The sequence below is a fragment of the Indicator indicator genome, chromosome 24 (assembly GCF_027791375.1).
Source record: "Indicator indicator isolate 239-I01 chromosome 24, UM_Iind_1.1, whole genome shotgun sequence".
NCBI lineage: Eukaryota > Metazoa > Chordata > Aves > Piciformes > Indicatoridae > Indicator > Indicator indicator.
Genome location: NC_072033.1, coordinates 6377261 through 6396858, shown reverse-complemented (window position 1 = coordinate 6396858; position 19598 = coordinate 6377261). Strand labels below are relative to the sequence as shown.

The 19598-nt window shown below is 40.4% G+C and overlaps 1 protein-coding gene across 1 annotated transcript in view; it reads left to right on the top strand.

Moving 5' to 3' along the window:
- PREX1 (phosphatidylinositol-3,4,5-trisphosphate dependent Rac exchange factor 1) overlaps positions 1-19598 on the top strand; it is a 150870-nt gene that overhangs the window by 87539 nt on the left and 43733 nt on the right. Inside the window, exons 6-11 of the mRNA XM_054391765.1 lie at positions 1380-1541; positions 6909-7042; positions 10285-10400; positions 11355-11504; positions 14685-14832; positions 18893-18993. Of these exons, the coding sequence (XP_054247740.1) occupies positions 1380-1541; positions 6909-7042; positions 10285-10400; positions 11355-11504; positions 14685-14832; positions 18893-18993 (811 nt within the window). The remainder of the gene's footprint in view (positions 1-1379; positions 1542-6908; positions 7043-10284; positions 10401-11354; positions 11505-14684; positions 14833-18892; positions 18994-19598) is intronic.

Below are 19598 nucleotides of genomic sequence, written 5' to 3'. Positions count from 1 at the left end.
GTGCAGGAGTTGTGGAGAATGTGGGATTGCAGTGTAACTTTTCCTCTTTGCTCCCCCTTCATCCTCATGCTTTGATTTGCTCCAGCAAGAGCTCTTCATGGGCTGCTGTTCTTCAGGATGAACCTAGTCCTGTGTGGATCTCATGTGGGCTGCAGTTGCTGTCAGGAGAATCTGCTCCTATGCGGAATCTTTGCCACAGTTCCTTCAGGGGATATCCACCTGCAGGAGCATGAAGTCCTCTGTGGGCTGCAGGATCAACATCTGCATTGTCATGACCCTCTCCATGGCCTGCAGGGAGATGCCTGCTCCAGCCTGATCTCTCCAGGGACATTGCTTCTGACACAGGGACTCCTCTTTCCTGCCTTTTTCACAGGCCTTGGTGCATGTCTGCCTCACAGGGCAGCTTCTATCATGTTTTCCCTTTCTACCATGCTGCTTTTTGCCCTTTCACTGAAGCGTCACCAACCTCCCCAGTGGGCTCAGCCTGGTCCTGCTGCAGGTCTGTTGTGGAACCACCTGGAACTGGCTGGATCCAGCTCAGGGTAGCCCCATATCTATCCTTGGAGGCCCCGACAGCCCCCATGCCAGCTTCTCATACAGACATTCCACATACACTGAGGTGTCTGGGTTAGGAGAGATGTCCCTCTGAAATCCCTCTTTGGTCAGTGGAAAGAGGGTTCTCCTGAGTGCTGTGCCACTCTGGGGTAAACCTGATTTGCACTTTGCTTGCATTTCTCCTCTGGTTATGGATCCAAACAGCCTGGGCCGTAAAGCTTTTTGTGGGTTGTGATTAATCTATACCTGATGATTGCCATAAATTCCATGGGTGGCATGTACAGCTGAGCATTATTCCTTTAAGGCCATAGTTTATGGGAAACCCCAGCCCAGAGCTCTAGGTTACTGTTAAGACCTGCTGTAGGCATAGCAGGTCTGAAAGCCTGATCCAGCATCACTGAAATACAGGATGCATGCCACTAGGACTAGTATAGCCTCTAGATCATGGGTAGGTCAACAGTCCTTCATGTGTCTTGGAAGTGGACAGTGTGTTTTTTTTTTGTAATCTTCAAATTCATTTGATCTTGGGTCACACTAGAGACAAACACATGTGGCACAGCAAAGCATTTGCCTCGAAATCTCTTAATGCATGTTTAACATGAGCAGTTGCTTTGTTCATTTAACAGCATTTGTATAAAATGGGAGCCCTGCATAGATGAAGAGCAGAGAACAGCATCTACAGTATCATGCTCACAATTCTCTTTAATTTTACGGTGGTTCTGGCATTTTCCTATGGGCCTGAACACTAATGCTTGTGCCTTTCCATGGGCCACTTCTAAATTACATTGCATATTTTCTTTTTTTTCTTTTTTTTTTTTTTTAAGGAATTAGCTAAGAGGACTCCATCCAAGCATCCTGATCACCCAGCTGTCCAGAACGCATTGCAGGCAATGAAGACTGTTTGCACGAATATCAACGAGACCAAGAGACAGATGGAGAAACTGGAAGCTCTTGAACAATTGCAGTCCCACATTGAAGGATGGGAGGTATGATGTAGGACTGGCAAGCTCCCTGGAAGCTGTTTGCTACACAGCATAATGGGCTGAAGTTTAGTGAGTCATACTGTGTACAGGGATTTACGTGATATGTAAATGCTCTTGAAGGTGTGGGTGAAATCACTCTGAGTTTAGAATTTAATGTTTATTTTGGGTGTGCAGGCTGCTGCTAAATTGTAGCTGAACAAATGGATTATTTAAGAAAGGTGGGAGAGCTAAGATTGGACCAAAATCTCAGTGAGCAGATCTGATTTGACAGACAAGTAGATCTAGAAGATTAAATCAAGACTGATCTAAATGACAAGCTGCTTTTTCCATTCATACAAGCCTTTATCTTTCTTGGGAGCTTTGGAATTTAACTCACTTAGCTCCATACAGATTTCCTGTATGGAAGATAAAGGCTAGATTATCAAGCTTTAGATTTGAAAGCAACTGATACACTTGTGTTTGCTCCAGTTCAGTTACTCATGGATGTGTTTCTTGTGCTGTTTATCAGTAGGTGGATCTGTGTAGGTAGAAGCATTTCCTGTGGAAAGGAGAAAAATAAGCAAGGGAGAAAACTAGTATGTGAAGCTTGGGAGAAGAGGAAATCTAGAAAAACAGCCACTCAGTAGAAGTATTGGCAAGTCAAGATAGTGTGCAAAGTGTTGGCAGATTATCTTGTGATGACTTTAGTCCCTTGAATCAGTGGAACTGGTGGAAGCCTCTGGAGATGCACCATAGGGAGTCAGTGGTGTTAAATGGCCTCACAGAGAGATGGTGTCAGCATTTAGTGAGACCGCCATTTAAAATGTCAAGTCTGATCCTTGCCAGATGAGGATTTCTTAGCTGAGGACGTTTTGTTAGAGGTCATGTAAACTTCCTCATGTTCAGACTCCTGGGTGCTCTCCATGACTCTTTTGGGTTGTTTTTTTATCTTTCCTGTGTGTTTTAAACCTTGCTCATTTTTTCCCTGAAGGATGTTCTTGGCATCTAGCTAAAGACATGAGAGCAACCCAGATATCCAGCTGTGTAATTTTTGGATAGCAAGTTCAGCAAACAAAGTCATAGAGTGTTCTGTGAAGCAAGACTTGTAGAAGCAGTTAAAACCATTTCAGGTTCAATGCAACTCAAGGGTCATCTAGGCAAAAAGCATAATTTGAGCTCTGGAGCCTAAAGCATAACTCTTAAAGTGTCTGTGATAGACCATAAATGAAGTGATATCCCAATTGGCTGCTTTTTCTTTTGGGGTTTTAACTTATCTACAGCAACACTGTGGGGCTGAAAATCCTTTCAGATTTGTTGATGTGTACTGTTTTGTAACAGAGTCACCTAAATCACTCTGCTTGAAATTTCAAAGAGGAAGAAGTGGCTTTCCTTTCTAGTAAGCTGTGGAATATTTCTGAATTATTCTGGTGGCATATTAAAAGGAAGGAAACTGGTTTTATACAGCATGGGTACAGGCCACTGCTCAACATGACAGCTCTTTATTAATAGTTTTTCTTCTGTACATGTAAAGAAGTTTGAAACTGTTAGTTTCCTGTCTTTACAGTGCTAGGGGTCTTAGAAATGGTGACTTGAGTAAATTGCTGTGTTTCTAAATAATTTGGTTTAATTCTTTTGGATGTATTTCATAGTTTGTTCCTAATGAGAAGGGCTCCTAACTTCAGCCTGTGGAAAGTTGAAAATGCGGAATTAAATGAATTGTATCTTAACCATGTGGTGCTGTAATCCATAGAGCTGGCTGTAGGAGGTCTGTAAGGCAAACTTATGCCTATTGTTAGTTTATCTGATAGAAATCTCTCCTATGAAATAGAAGATTTCCCTTTTCTGTTACTATGGGTATGCATTCTGAACTCTGGTGCTCTGTAGCCCATGAAGATCAACTCACTTATGACCATGATTTATTTTATGATTATAAGGGATGTAGCCTGAATCTAGGGAGTGTGGAAGCAGTCTCCATGACGTTTGGCATTAATTTGTTCACGTAATCTGACAGGCTCCACCATGTCTAATGTTTCTATTTAACCAGACCATCAATTTCACTGATTTCTATGACTTTTCGCTTCCTTCCAGCTGTCCCAGTGGGCTGCCCCTCGTTTGATCTTCATCCTATTGCCATCAGTGCCACCCTCAATAATAGTAACACGAAGAGCAATGTAACATAACTTTGTTTCTGCAGAGTCTCTTGCTGTTGAGAGTCATCTATAACTTTGCTAAGAGCAGCAGTAGTTGGTTTTTAAAGCAATTTCCTTGGTTCAATATTCTACCATCTCCACCCACCAATTTGTCTCTCTAATACAACTGTCACTATCACTGTCATACAGTGCCATATAGTCAATATGTTGGCATCCTAGAATGGTAGAATGGTTTGGGTTGGAAGGTTGTCTAGTTCCAAGCCTCCTGCGAAGGGCAGGGACACCTTCCACTAGCTCAGCTTGCTCCAACCCCATCATCCTGTCAGTCTCTTTCTGAGACAGATTATAACGAGTGGAAATGTTAAAGTAGGCCAAACCTGGGAAGCCACCAGAAGCCTGCAGCTTAATCAGAGATCTGTTCATCAAAATGAACTCTGCTCAGATTCCTTCTTCTGGAATGCACAGAGTCCTTGTAAGATGTATGTTATGAATTAGTCTGAGGCAGGTCAGTTTGATTCTGGTTAATCCTTCTGGGAAACAAAGATTAATTTTAGAAAAGGGGGAAAAAAAGTAGAGGATGCGTGAGAAGATGACTTTTGCATGTGGTATTTTTGTTTGCTTAGTGAAGAGCAAGTTAATGTGCTATTTCTGTTAACTATGTCTTGATTTTTCTGTGGGGAGAGAGCTCCTCATCATGAATCCTTGTGATTCTGTTTTTTATGGAATAATTTCTACATATCCCCCAATTCTTCCAATCTGAAATGCATAAGGAAGCAAAAATCCCATCACAGAATAGCATGAGTTCTAAGGTGTTCATGCTTAAGCAGATCAGTCTGCTCTAATTTTCAATTCTACCAGCTATGAAGTTTCCTTTTCCCTTTGGTGTTGTTTTATTGGTCATGCTTCCCTCTCGTGCGTCTTGGTTGTTCACAGAAAAGTGAGAAATTTGGGATTGTCTCTGAAAACACCAAATCAATCTTTTTACTCTCTTTCTTTCTGTTGAAAAAGTTTTCCAATCAGTGTAAATAGGAAGTAGCTAGGTTAACAGCAAACAGGAGATGCATCAACAGTGTTTAGATACCATCATGGTGTCTGATGGAAAATTAGAGATTCTTAGATTTCAAGGTGAGAAGCAACCGTTGCAATCATTTGCTTTACTTCCTGGACAAAATAGGCCAGATAATTTTACTCAGTGATTCCTGTCAGTGAAAGGCAGGCTCCAATTGCTGAGGATACTGTGCCTGTTGCTTTTTCTGTCTTCTTTTGGTAAATGAAATACTTGATGCTGAGGTGCTCTGAAGCCTTGGTATCTCCAGAGGCAAACCACATGAGGAGCATGCTTTTACACTGTATCATTAGCTGGGTTCTGTTCCATTTGTGTATGTACAATTAGGCCTTTGGGCTCATAACTCTGAGATACAGGGATTTCTCCTGGAGACAGTAATGGTCACAGGTCATTTTCCAAATAAGTGCTCATTTCTGGACATGCGTTAACTCTTTCTGTAGAGTGATTAAGAAATTCAAAACATGCCAGGACAGCAGATGGAACTATTGCATTTAGCTAATTCCTGCATCAACCTATGCAGAATGCACAGAAAGTAGTACGTGGAACACAAATTGGTGTTGCATAATTGGCAGCCTTTAAAAAATAGCTGCCTCTTTGTTAATGAAAAGCCAGACGCAGACAGCACAGCTGGCAAGGTTCAATTTAGAGAATGAGGTAATCCAAGTTTCATTCACACCTTTAGAGTGACTGCACTGCATTTAAAAAGGCTGTTTTCAATTCAGTGATTTCCCCTCAACTGCTTGATGGCAGTAGACTGCACCTTCCTTTGCACTTATGCAATGTCTACAGTTGTTCAAACAGATCTTTCTGGGGTAACTTTGTAGATGGAGCTGGATTTCATGCCTGTGCACAGAGGTCTTCAGTTTCTTTTAGAATTTTTATAGAGGTTGTCCATTAGTGGGGTGAATCTTTATAAAGGTTGTCTATTATTATTGAATATAGGGTTAATAGACATTTAGAAATAAGCAGTTATGTTGATAACGGATGTCTTGCAATCCAGTTGGCTCTCTTTGCCAGAGAGACTGAAGGCAATGGGTCATATCACCTCATTTACTTCCTTATCTATGTGCTGACTGTGGAAGAAAGTTACCATTACTCTTAAGTTCTTCCTCGCAACTCAAAGAGAAATGTGGAAACTAATAAGTGATCCAGAACTGGATGGTAAATGTTTCCAAGGCCTCCAGAGTGTTTTCCTGAGAAGGTACCTTTATTGACAGGATGTCAGGATGCTCTTGAACTTTCAAAGTAATACTAAATCAAGGAATTTAAGCCTAGTGCCTAAGGTATAACCAAACCATCTCATTTGGTCAATGGAACACTAGAGAAGCAGATTCCCCACTGTGTTCATTCAGAATGTGGGGACACGTGGAGTTTGCCTGTCCTGAGAACACCCTGGGATGGTCCTGTAGTTTTTTCATTTGGGCCCAACTGCTTTGGCTCTAAAGGGCCCCCTTTTTGTATGATCTGAACAATATGGTCACTTTTCCTATGAATAATCTGAGTAACAGTGCGTGAAGTGAGTATTTTGGAGTGATCTGCTGTGGTTGTCAGCTTCTGGGCATCCTCACAGGCCCAAGTGTTCTGGCACCAAGCTTAGGTGCATACAGTGGCTTACATGCAGCAGCAGGAGGTGTCCCAGACCCAATCTCTGATTTTCCTGGCCACATTTACAATTGAGTGTTTATTAGAACTCCAGAAAGGCAAGCACCTGTGTAGATTTCCAGGGAAAGAGTTGGAGAAACATCAGCTCTGGGATGATTTTGCAGAGAGATGGTTAAGAGTGAGGTATGTCAGTATCAGAGCTACAGTGTTCAGGAAAAAACTGCTGTTCTCTTATTAGCATTCCTAAAGCCCTCACTTGAGATCTTTGCAATGATGGCTCAGGATATGAAAGAAAGATTAATGGTCACAATACAGCTGGTTTGAGAATGAAATATTTCTTCATGGAGTTTAATAGGGCAGATTTATTGTAATGTATGAGGACTCAAAAAATTATCATAAGATCATAATCCAGAGGGAATGTGTGGTGTTTAGCCTCATTACAAAATTGAGCACTTCCTCCTTATGAGTGTGTTGGCTAGTTCCATTTAATGACATGCAGATAAAATAACAGTGTTTTAGTAAAAATCCTTCACACAAGCAAGTTAAAAGTAACATCTCTTTTCTGTGTTTCAGGGGTCAAATCTGACAGATATCTGCACCCAGCTCTTGCTCCAAGGAACTTTGTTAAAAATCTCAGCAGGAAACATCCAAGAGAGAATGTTCTTTCTATTTGATAATCTACTGGTCTATTGCAAGAGGAAATCCAGGTGAGTCCCTCTGTCCTTACAGTTTTATGATGGGACTGTTCAGAAGTTTTCTAAGTAGAAAGTTTGATCAATTGCTGATCACTCACTGTATTCCCAGTCTCTAGGGCTGAGTCACAGGTGTGACTTTCCTCTGTTCTTGACTATTGCTATAGTTTAGACTGGGTGAGAAGAAAGTCATTAAATGGTAAGATAAATATGCCAGAGAGTAATGGGGTCCCTCCCCTGAGAAGTGTGCAATCCGAAGACAGAAGTGGATGCAGTGCAGTAAAAACAGTGAATTCTTACATCTGGAGAGCTTCCCAGAGTAGATGGGTCTACAGGAGTGATGTGAAGAAGGAGGCTTTGCCAACTTTCATTGTGAGGTTAGTCCAAGTAGAAGAGGATGACGTGAAGAATTATACAAAGCCAAGAAAGGGGAAAGTGGAAGACTAAGCAAACATTAGATGCAGTGTGCAGAGTAGTGAGAAAGAGGTAAAGATTAGCAAATTACTGCTCGTGTGCTTTATGTGTTGCTTTTGTTCTTAATCCAGTAACAATTCTTGCACCATTCCACCTTATAAAATTTAAGCATTAGTAACACCTACTGCTTGTTAAAATAGCATTGCTGATGTGGAGCGAAATTTGCTTCTGCAGCAGTCATACTGCATTGCAGTTCTTAAGCTTTTCACCTTCATCACCTTCACAGCACCAGTCTCCTTCTCATGTCTTGTGCATTTTTTACACTCTGTTCTCTTTCCTTCCCTGTAAAATCCTCTCCCTTCTTCAAGTTACACTTCTTTACCGAAGATGGCCAAGTAGAATGGCAAACCCAGTTAGAAATTATCAAAACCCAGAATGTTTTCTCTATAGAAAATTCTCTTATCTCAAAATTTGGCTTTCTTAACCGGCTTTTTGTTCAATGGGAATTTTGGAACCATGGAATTTGGAAAAAATAATTTCAATAATGTTCAGACTTTTGGGGATATTGTGGAAACTATTCAGCATAAATACAAATTGTTGGGTGAAATCTCCTCTAGAGATTATGAGGATATAATAAAAACATTTAAATTAAAAAATAAATAGCTAGAGAACTCAGATAATAGTAAGGATTTATAAGATTGAGTGAAGCATTCTGGATGAAGCAACAATGATGAAACATATTCTATTTTGACACTTTACCAGATTTGTCAAAATCCAAACTTCATATGAAATGAGTTCAAATTCGGTATCTAATCTTCTACTTTTTCAGAGCTCTTAGAAACTGGTTTGCCAGCCAAGTTTGTAGTTCAGGTTGTCCTGGCCCCTCCTGCTCTGTCCAGGCATTTTTCCCAGAATACTAAGATTTAGAAAACAAAAAGGTCTGCTGCCTTTTAAGCAGCTCTCTGTTTTGGTACAGGAGATATCACTGAGCTACTCTGTAGTTTGGCTTGGTTGTGGAGGAGGCTGCTGTAACACTTTGATTTTCCCAAAGGATTGATATTGTTTATCTTTGTCTAATAATGTAGCTTGAACTGATGAAACGTCCGCAGTCTGATTTCCATTAAAAAATAGACTATTTTATTAAGCCTGCTGGGAATTGCCTAATATAGAAGATATATTTAGGAATTGCTGAGTGACTCTCATTTTGGCTATTTCTCCTGTCTAGCTTCTATTTATAATTAGTTCAGAATGGAAATTAATGTCTATCCAGTTGTGCTGGTGCGATCATTTGGCCAGCTGCTTGAAAAAGAATGGACACGTTAGTGGGAGATTAATGTTGAAACACCAAAAACCAGATTGTGCCTGTTCCTGATTTGAGGTTGAATGACTTGGTTCTCATCCCACTTATGCTGTGCATATCTTGTAGAAAGCAGTGGAGTTTTTCTTGATTGAAAAGCGCAGTCAGAATTCAGGCCTCGGTCTTTGATAAGTAGTCAGTGGTGCAGCCTTTTGAATTTGGGGCATCGTATCTTGTCACAATAGCATGAATTAGAAGTAGTGTTGTTGAGACCAATTTCAGATGTGTTTAGAATGAGAATTAGACCTGTGCTTGTAGATCCAAGACCACAATCTCATCTTTTACTGAAGCTTGAGGAAGTCTGACAAACCGATGACAGAGATTTTCAAGGCTGCATATTGGTTGGTGTTTTTAGCTGGATTGTAGACTGCTGTTTAAATTGAATCCTGATGTCAGGAACAATGTTTCATGTGGGGAAATGGGCTGAGTATTTAAAGGGTTTCACTAAGGCTGCCAGTCGTGCTTAGGAAATGATCTAATAGCTCCAGGATCTCAGTCTCTGTCTGATCAGATGTAGATATATGGTCACCACATAATGTAAACACATGGTACATTCGTCACTGAAGTCAGTTGTAAATGAAAACATTGTCCAGAAAAACTTGGTGATTCTCTTCTCACCTCTATTTATCAGTGATATTTGACTTTGACAGCTGTTTTTTTAGTGCAATATTCTTTGACTCTTACAAGCTCCTGGCAAGCTGCCACAGCAGTCCCTTCACTGTGCAGAGTTTGGAGACCTGCCATCTCAAATGACGATCGTTTGACTGGTTGTGTTTTGGTTCACATAGCGGAGTTGTGCTTAGATATTAAAGCTCAGCAGGTGTCAGCTGGATAGTTTTAAACCTACTCTGCCCATAAAAGTCAGAACATAACTAGCAATGAAAAATGCTTTCCTGAATTTTTTTAATGACACTAAGCCAGAGATGCTGTAAAGCTTATGGATAAGGATGCAAACTTTGGTGCAAAATGGCCACAGCAGCACTTTCACAAGTGCCACATACGGTGGCATTTATCACACATGACAGACCATGTGATACTAGCCTCTGTTCCATGTCATACACAGAACTTGTGTACGCATCACAAATTTATCAAAGCTCTAGTGAAGCAAAGCAAGGAATGTAACACTGTCCCAGGTGATACTGCAGTCTTCCTCCCCTAAGTTCAGCCGTGCTGGCATTGCAATCAATATCTGGAATGCAAAGCTTGAAGGCAGCCCAGTCTCCGCATAACCTTGCAAACCAGGTTCTTTATTGCTGTACTCATGCTGCTGTAGTCTTATCTTTGGGAGCTGATTGAGTAGTCCAGTTACTGACCACCAGAGATGTGGTCAAATACCACAAAACACTATATTGGGATCCTTTTTAGTAGTCCTATCTCAGATTGAGTTCTGTATGTATGTGTTACTCTCCTATCTCAGATTGAGTTCTCCATATATGTGTTGCACTCCTTGCTGACATGTTGCTAACAGTTTAAATCTTCATTGCAGAGTTACTGGCAAAAAACCCTCTAAAAGGACCAAGTCAATCAACGGGTCCCTTTATATCTTCAGGGGCCGAATAAATACAGAAGTCATGGAGGTGGAGAATGTGGAAGATGGAACAGGTAAGAGACCAAATGCAACCTTTTAACCACACAGCAAGTCCAGATCTTGTGTTGGAAGTTGGTACCAAAGTACTTGTCCATCTCCTTTAATGAAATCTGAAGTAAGCTATGTAGCTTCTGTTGCTTTCACTATTAGACCAAATTACACAGTTTAAATACAGCACATGTTTTCAGGCACTGGTTCTTCATTCTGAAGTGACCTTGTGAAGAGTTTGTGTACCCAGAAGCTTGTCTATTTTTTCTCCTAATCCAAGTTAATTTACTAAAAGATACTTTATCTTCTTTCCATCCTTTCTTTTCTTACATCTTAAGCCATTACAGCTATAATAACAGAACTTGTGGATCTTCTTCTCATTTAAAATGCTACCAAATATTAGTTTTAGCATCAAATCAGTATCATGGAATGTGGCTGAGAACAGAATATGGGAATGGCAGTTGTGTTACAGTTTTTGTGTTCTGACACAGGCAGGAAGACTGTGTGAGGGTTTTATTTTGTCAACAAAGGCCACACCAGCCCCTATTCCTATACTGTAATAAGTCAGGAATTAACAGAACATCCTTTAAACAGTTGACACTTAGGAGTTCTTGCATCCTTACAGTGCAAGAAGTTAGCATGTTCCCAGAAAGTTCAAAACAAATAACCTGGATAAATATCACAGACTTTTCCACTCATGTATTTTAAATGTTTTACTTCTTCTGAGATGAAATTGCAAAGTGCCACTCACAGGACAGAGACATTCAATCAGTTTGAAGTTTAGCCTTGGATATTTCTATTAATGTTTGCACTTCCAGAATGGTAGCAACCAGTCACATAGACAGTTAAGACTGATGCATGAGGAACACCTCCAGAAATCAAGCTCTTCAAAGAAGAAAGTTTTAATTAAGGTGTCGCTCACTTTTTGTTTGTAGCAGGTCCTCTGTTCACTGTGTGCGTTGTGCTTTGGGTTTTTACAGCAGATTACCATAGCAATGGCTACACTGTGACAAATGGCTGGAAGATACACAACACAGCGAAGAACAAGTGGTTCGTCTGTATGGCCAAGACTGCAGAGGACAAACAGAAATGGCTGGATGCTATAATCAAGGAAAGGGAGCAGAGAGAGAGTAAGTGGATAATGTATTTTCTAATGCACTGAATCAACCTGTGTACATTGGTCAAATGTCTAAGCATGTCTAAGCATCAGAGAAAAAGTTGCAGTTTTTCCTCCTTGGGCAGAAATAAAATCTATCCCTGAAAAAGAAAATCAAATGTTTGTGAATATGTACCTTAGGGATTTAATGAACTTGTGTCAGTATATTTTATCAAATAAGTAACTGAACAGAGCCAGTTTCTTTGCATTGAATTACTGTGGAAAAAATTACATTTAATTTTTTTTTTTTTTGTATTTTATTTGTAAGTAAGCTAAAATTGTATTATGTTTGTCAGTAAAAGCAAAGAAGAAAATCCAGCTTGCAGCTGTTTTCCAGAGGCAGTGACACAAAGTCATTCTCACAAACTTGGCTTTTGTGATTTTGAAATAGAACAGCTCATGGAGGTAAAACTCTGGATATACTATGTTTAGACTGAGAACAGAGACAAATGCATGCAGGTGCCTCTCACTTTTATAGATTCTCATGGAATGAAATGAAAAATAACCTTATATTGACACAGTGTGGTACAGTAGAAGCAAGCTCACAAAGCCACAAATCAGGGTGGGTGATAAAAGTTCCCAGAGAAAATGACACTTCAAAAATTTGTGCCTGACTTTCAGCAGTAGTTCTGTCTGCACAGACAAAATCATTAGATATAGTTGCTGTGCTAATGTTGAAAGAGCACAGTCTGAACCCCGTTTTGGGCAGTATGTGTTCAGAACTTTGACTTGCTAAACAACAGTGATTTAAAAAATATTTCAACACCTACGTTTAATGACAGCAGAGAATCTAAATCCTTTAATGCCTTTGAAATCCAAACCTTAGTTTCTGTGTTGCAGTACTTTGCACCTAATCTGTAAACAAAATGCACATGGTGGTATTGTTTGTTACAATAGGATATAAAACACACCTAGCAGACCCTATCATATATAATCCCCAATACACCCTTTGATAATAGCAGAGGTACTTCCTTCCGAATGTAGATTGGTCATGATGTAAATTCGAAAGTACTGTCTGAAAGCAGTAGAGAGACCCAGTTTTGATTTTTGCCTATTGATCAGTTCTGCATCCCACTCTACTGTTAGGATCCTGATGTTCCACATGAAATATTTTTTAAATGAAATATGTTTCTTGATTCCTTTTGCACTCGAAGTGCTAAATTGTATTTCTAAAAGATTGAGTGAGTCTCCGTTTCATAAGGAGTTTTTACTTTGTGAGGTCACCAGTGGAATTTCCTGTGCATCAGGTAAAATGTATGAGGAGAGAGAAGATTCAATGAGAAGTGAAAAAGCAGGACTAGAAAAAGAGACCAAATATAAACAGAGAGCTTGAAATTAATATTAGGAAGGTAAAGGAAAGTTTCTCAAAGTTTTCTATGTAGCATTGCCTAGTAGGAGTGGGATGTTTTTTCTGATGTTTCTTGTTGCATAGCTTTATGATGTGGCAGCTGATGACAGGCACGTGGGATAAGTGTAGATATTCTGGCAAACATTCCAAGCCTTACTGGAAAATCTCCTTTGGATCTAAGTACTTGCAAAGTCACCGAGATAGCAGCATTTGGATTAGACAGCTTGGTGAGACTCCCAGTTCTGTAGGATGAGTTGGGTAGAGTGTGCATTCCAGTCTGCCCTTTACATCAGGGCCTGGGGAATTGGGTGATGTAAGAGCAGCAAGAAATGTGTGCACTGTTACACAGGCTGCTTTTTGTCACAAGTTCACGTTGCAAATTAGCTGCAGCTACACGTGTCAGCATTGACACTGAATTGGGTCACAGTACTGGGGGAAGAAGAGGATGGAGGAATACCAGCAATAAGCCAGGGGATTTGCAGAGCCAAAACCTTTAGCCAGATACTGGACACATGGAAGAAATTCTGTATTTGAAAGACAAAATGGTATGCAGAGCTAATTTCTGGAACGTGCATTTCAAGCTTCTAAAGCAAATTCATTAAGCACTTTCAAAAAGATAGAAAGCAGCTCTGATGACATAGAAGACTATTAATTAAATTCAGTATTTTGCCATGAAGCAACAGGATTTATGCCCAGTTAGGGTGAACTGCTGTTCCCAAAGAATTTACAGCTTTCATTTTTTAGCCTTACACTGATCACTTAAATTCTGCCTCATGTCAATCTCTGTAAAAATCAGGCATGGAAGTATAAGACCAGTTTAGGCTGCCTGCTATTAAGCTCATCGTAGAGAGGTCTAGAATCTGTGCCTATTTTGGACTCCAGAGTTGTCTAGATTTGCAGGTTCTAGAATAACATGGCCAGAACACGATTTGTTCATGCTAGAAGAGACAAAATATCTACAGCAGCAAAGCAGCTTTGCCTATCTGCTGTCCTCCTGAGGCAATTGCAAATCTAAAGGGAAGAGCACCAGGAAGTGCCAGTTATGATGACAGCTGTAACATAGACATTTGTTGTTTTCAGAGATCAGCCTTCTGACTGTAGCTATTTTCAAGTTACTGTGAGCTATGTGGAAACTCATACAAAGTGGAGGTGATTTTTTTTTTCTCTATTTCCAATTATCTATCATTCCTGAAGTCATTCATTATTTCTTTCATTGGCTGGATAATGTGAATGTCAAACTGTAATTTTAGCCAAGGGCTATTAGTAAATAAGTTAATTAAGAAAGGATGAGAAAATAATATTCCTGTCTAGTTTTGATGTATTTAAGGAAGTGAATTTGATTTCAGCAGTTCTGTATTTTTGGCTTCAAGTAATAGGACACTCAAAAAGTCATCTGCTGTGTCAAACATTAAGCTGCCTTGAACAAGTCTTATGCCAGCAGTTATTTCAGGGTCAAAAGTGAAATTGCAGCAGGAAATCAGTTTCAGAAGGTATGTATTTTATCATGCTTTGGAACTTCTCCATGTTCTGAAAACCATTCTACTTTGTGTGATGTTGTGCAACTAGAAGTTTAAAGCCACTTTTAAAATGAAGAAGAAAAGCTGCAAGCTTCTGGATGGTGCTAAACTCATCCATGACAGTCTTGTACTCAGGTAAATAAATGATTCCATTTTTCCCTTATTTGGAAAATAAGTCAGTTAATTTTTGTGTTTCTATCATTTTTTCTGTTTGGCCTCAGCTTTTGACTTTGAGCAAACACTTTATCTCATGTTAAAGATCTGAAGGAATTTCTGCTTTGTATTCCAGGTTTGAAACTGGGAATGGAGAGGGATGCATACGTCATGATTGCAGAGAAAGGAGAGAAGCTGTACCAAATGATGATGAGCAAGAAAGTGAACCTTATCAAAGACAGGAGGAGAAAATTAAGTACAGTTCCCAAGTGCTTTCTTGGCAAGTAAGTGGCATATGAATTGAAAAGGCCCTTTCATACCAATTGAAAAAATAGACTTTGGATTTTCTAGGGATGGCATAGTGAGGTCACATCAGATATGCTTTGATGCAGCTTAATTGAAAAGGCTGCAACTCCCATTACAGTTGAGATTTATTAAAATTAATCATTGATTTCTGGTTTATGCCATACAGTGCAGTGACAGCTCTGTTGTACAGTAACAGCTGTTTCAAATCGGCAAAAGGAGTAAGAAGAAAATACTTTAACTCCCACAAGCTCAGAGCTGTTGGTGGCCTCCTCTAAACAGACAAATGCTTACCAGGTGATGGTTAAATCCAGCAGAACTGGTCAAGTCTCAGGACTGAATTTAGAAGTTTCCTGTTTCTCAGTGTAACAGACACAAATGAAATTTTGTGCATCAGGAGACCTGATACATTTATTAAACATACAGAGTGTTATTGACTGGGGGGAATAAAACCTCTTTCACTTCAGGCTATGTATTACAAACTAATTCTTAAGAATGACCATGTATAAGGCAGTATAAGAGAGACCCTGTGGATGAATCAGGTCAGAGATTAGATATGATAGCAGTGGGGCTGTTGTAGGGATATGTCCTGCATGGCATCCAGGGAGACACATTAGTTGAACTGAAAAAACTTCTCTTCCTCAGCTGTTTATGACTGAGAGGATCAGCTGTGGGAGGAAAAAAGTTCTGGAGGCAGATTATTCATTTGCTTCCCTCTGGTCTCTCTAGCAGTGGTGTGCAGGCAGCATTCCTTGTGTACAGGGTGTGGAAATGATGTGCTGCCTTTCTGCTTGACAGAAGGCAGGCTGGGAGCGCAGGCTGACAATGTTTCAGCTTTTTTTTTTTTTTTTTTTGTGATTTGCTTGGTTTTTTTTTCTTCTTCACACACAGACCCCAATTATCTTACTGGATTCAAATTGAAGCTCTGGTTTTGGAGGCACGATAGAGCATTTCCTATTTTCCATACAACAAGAAGTACCAGATCAGAAACTTGGCTTCTTCCAGTGCTGATATTTGAGTCTGTCGTGTGCTCCCTGGTATTTCGCTTGGTCTCAAGTCTTACCTGGGATTTTCTGCTGCTCCCTTTTCTTAGCTACTCTGCAGTCTGTCCGGCTTGTTGCCCTCAGTTTGCTTGACAACCATTTGATGCTCCAGTAGCAAGGACTTGACTTTGCCAATGTGTAACTCAGGTATTTCCAGGTGTCCTGATCTCTGACAAGAGCATTATTTCTGCTAATATTCCAGCCTTCCCCACAGAAAGTAACTCTGCTGTTATCTTTTCCAATAGCCACTGTCGACGCAGTCTTTGGCAACTCAGCTGAGTTCAACTCAGTTGTTCCAACCCAGCCATGACTCACTTTTTGTATCATTCCTGGGGCTTCCCCTGAACAATGCAGATTGGCTGTGACCTATTCATTTTTCAGACATTCCTGTCTAAGGGAGTCACTAATAACTGTGCTGAGATGTGCTGAGTGGTTTTCTGCTGCATGCAGCTGTAAGCAACTCTAAGGCTGCAAAAAATAGTTTTTCTCATGGCCTTTGGATATCAAATAACATCTCAGAATTCAAGAGACAAAATGTGTTTGCAGACAGAGTATGAACTAATCCTAATGTCTCCAGAAATATCATATGTATTTGTTTTTAAGGCTGTTTATTGAATTTAACTTCAGCAACTGACTTTCTTGAGTACAAATCCATTTTCCTAACCCCTCCTCATTAGAGTAGTGATACAGTGGGCAAAGGTGTGTGTGTTGGTGCCTGTGTGTGAATATGTTCACCATGCTTCTTTTCAGCACTTCATTAAACTGACTGCAAAACCTTGAACTGTATTAAGCGTATAACAGAGGATCTATTAATCTCAGGAGATTCCAGACATGTCTGATCAGGTTGGACAAATCTGGATGAGTTGGATTTTTTCTGTATATTTCTTGAGTTGAAACCCAGCTGTTCCAAGTGCCCTTGTTTCAGAGAAATAGTTGGGAGATGGTGGCCTGACCTCAGATGAGAACTGAGTATGGCAGCACTGGGAAGTGATAAACTCTCAGTTATACTGGAGAACTGCTTAGGACAAGACGAGGAAACAAATCAAGCTTTGCCATCCACTTCTTGAGTTGATGCTTTTTTTAGCAACACTCCAGGATATACCTTAAAACCCTCTTGGAATATTTCTGCATCATGCACTTTTGCTCTGAAGGCTTTATAAGCACTGAAATGATTATTGATTTTGCTTATGAGTCAAATGCCACAGAAATCTTAAAGTGGCTCTGAAGAGAACCATTCCATGGCTCTGAAGCTTCAGTGCTGTGAGAGGTACCATTCACTTGTTTTCCTTTTTCAGCTTGCAGTTTCTAACTTTAAAAAAACTGCCTCACATTTACAATCCCAAGTACACTGCAGGGACACAGTGCCAAATAAAAGAAGGAGGAAAGCTAACAGGGTGCTAGCTGCAGAAAGTTTTGGGCAACTGTTGAAGTGCTAAGTTGCCATAGACCCACTGCACTTGATGGAAAACTGTACAGCAGTTGGGCGTCTACCTTGGTACTTAACCTGATTGCAGTCATTGGACAGCATGTCTGTGATGGAGCACTCCACAGAACGTGTCTTGTGTCCACAGTAATGGGTGCAGAGAATTCTTCTTACTACTTTCTGTGTTGTTTTTTTTTTCTCTGTTTCAGCTTTTGAACAGTTCTTAAAACAGTTTAGAAACACTGGGAAGTTGAGAAAGCACTTTCCTTAGGAGACAGTCTGACTCATCACTACAGTGCTCTGGCATAAGGAGTTTTACAGAACTCTGCTGGTTTCCATGGGATTCCCCTGGCATAGCTGAATAGATTCTGCTGCTTTTTCTGCACTCTGACAGTTACAGAGTAGCCCCTCAGCAAACTGAAGTTTTTAGTACTGAAATTGCTGTTGTTATTCTAGAGGCAAAATGCAAATCCTACCTACAGCTTAGATGAGTCAGCTCTGATAAACATGAGGATACTAAAAATACTTCATGTAGAGCCCACGAGCTTGGATACTGGTTTTGATAAGCAGCAACCCTCCTGCACATTGGCAAATGCCCAAGTGCTTTATTGAACTCAGATTTCCTATATGTTGCTCTACTTTCATATATTCCTTTTCTTCTTCTCTCTGAGTTTAACACATCTTGAATATCATCACTAATTAGCCTGGCAAACAGCTCAGCCTCCTAGAGCTTTGGCAGAGCTGTATTCCTCAGGCTTGCAGTGTCCATTTCTCTGTACTAACTGTTTCTAAATGAGTAACATCCTACATATCTGCCCATTTTTGGCTTTTATCCTGCCCATATGTGCAGCTCTGCCCCTCACCAGAGACAGATTTTGTTTCGTGCTGCCTGAGCAGACAGACCTAGTACCTTTAGTCCATAAGTTAGGAATGCCTTTTATATATCTGCCAGGCACCAACTCCAGTACATGGCCTTGAATTAACCTGTGCTCTTGCTGCTCTGTGCTTGAATTCAGTAGGCTGAATCCTCTGTTTTAAGTCCTACTGTGACTCAATTAAAGCCAATGCAATTACAACACTGGGTCTGTGTGTGTGTGCAGAAATCAGACCCAGTGAAGAAAGGTGAGCATGTGTTACTAAGTCAGACCACGAGCACTGCTTGGAGGGATAGCTTGGGTAGAAGCAGCTGTTTTCTCTACTGTCCAACTTATTGATTTTAAGGGTCATCAGTTAATTGTGCTTGCCTTTTCCTTCTTGGGTGTCTGCATTGCTCAATAAAATAAGGATTTGCAGCATATTTATAGATCCAGCCAGGTCTTCTTTCCTGTTGTGTGCATGCTAATTGTGAGCTAAGAGGAATGGTGGGAAAAGTCACGGAGATCTGGATCTTCTGCAGAGCATTTCATCAAGAAATGTAGGAAATTGAGCCACTTAGTAGAGAGATTGCTTACAACAATTTTCACACTTGCTTCAAGGAGAAAATCTCCTGTGGTTGGCTGATGACTTGCAGAGGCATGTGTCTGCTTATATTCCAAGTGAAAAAGCGAATTGTTTCTGTTCTGCTTCCCTTTGCAGTGAGTTTGTATCCTGGCTCACAGAGATTGGAGAGATAAGCAAACCAGAGGAAGGGGTCAACCTGGGACAGGCACTGCTGGAAAATGGAATCATTCATCATGGTGAGTGCTCCATGCCATAAAGAGCTGTCACATTTCAGTAGTGCCAGAAAACTGACTGCAGCTGTTCATTTGATCATCAAATGCTTTTCTGTACCATAGCCATCCAATCCTCAAAATGTTTAATTACTTTTGGGATTAAGGAGTGGACAAATTTGTAATGAAAACAAGACTTGTTTGGTATCCTGGAAGTGTTTATGCCTGCAGTTCCTTGATTTCTCTGCAACATCTTTGTTGTGGATTGTATCAAGTGTACATTCTGCTTTGTACTATATGTGTTTTAAAGTCTGTAATGATCAATAAATACAGCTTTCTGTGGGAGACATCAACAATACAGAGGCTAATGGAGCAGTGCTCTTTTAGAATGAGGCAAAGTGGGGGGCTCCAGATGACAGGGTCATTCTTTCCAGTAGGACTCCTTGTCACCGAGAAGAGATGATGAAGGATTTGTTGTGGGATTTGTACTTTCCAGCTCATTTGGCAAGAGTATCTCTCTTTTTAATATAGTGATGCACCAGATTTCTTCACACCCAGCAGATGACCTACAGGTGTTGTGATGAGGGTATTTCAGAAAAGTAGAACAGTGCTGCATGACCAAAGCAGCATGG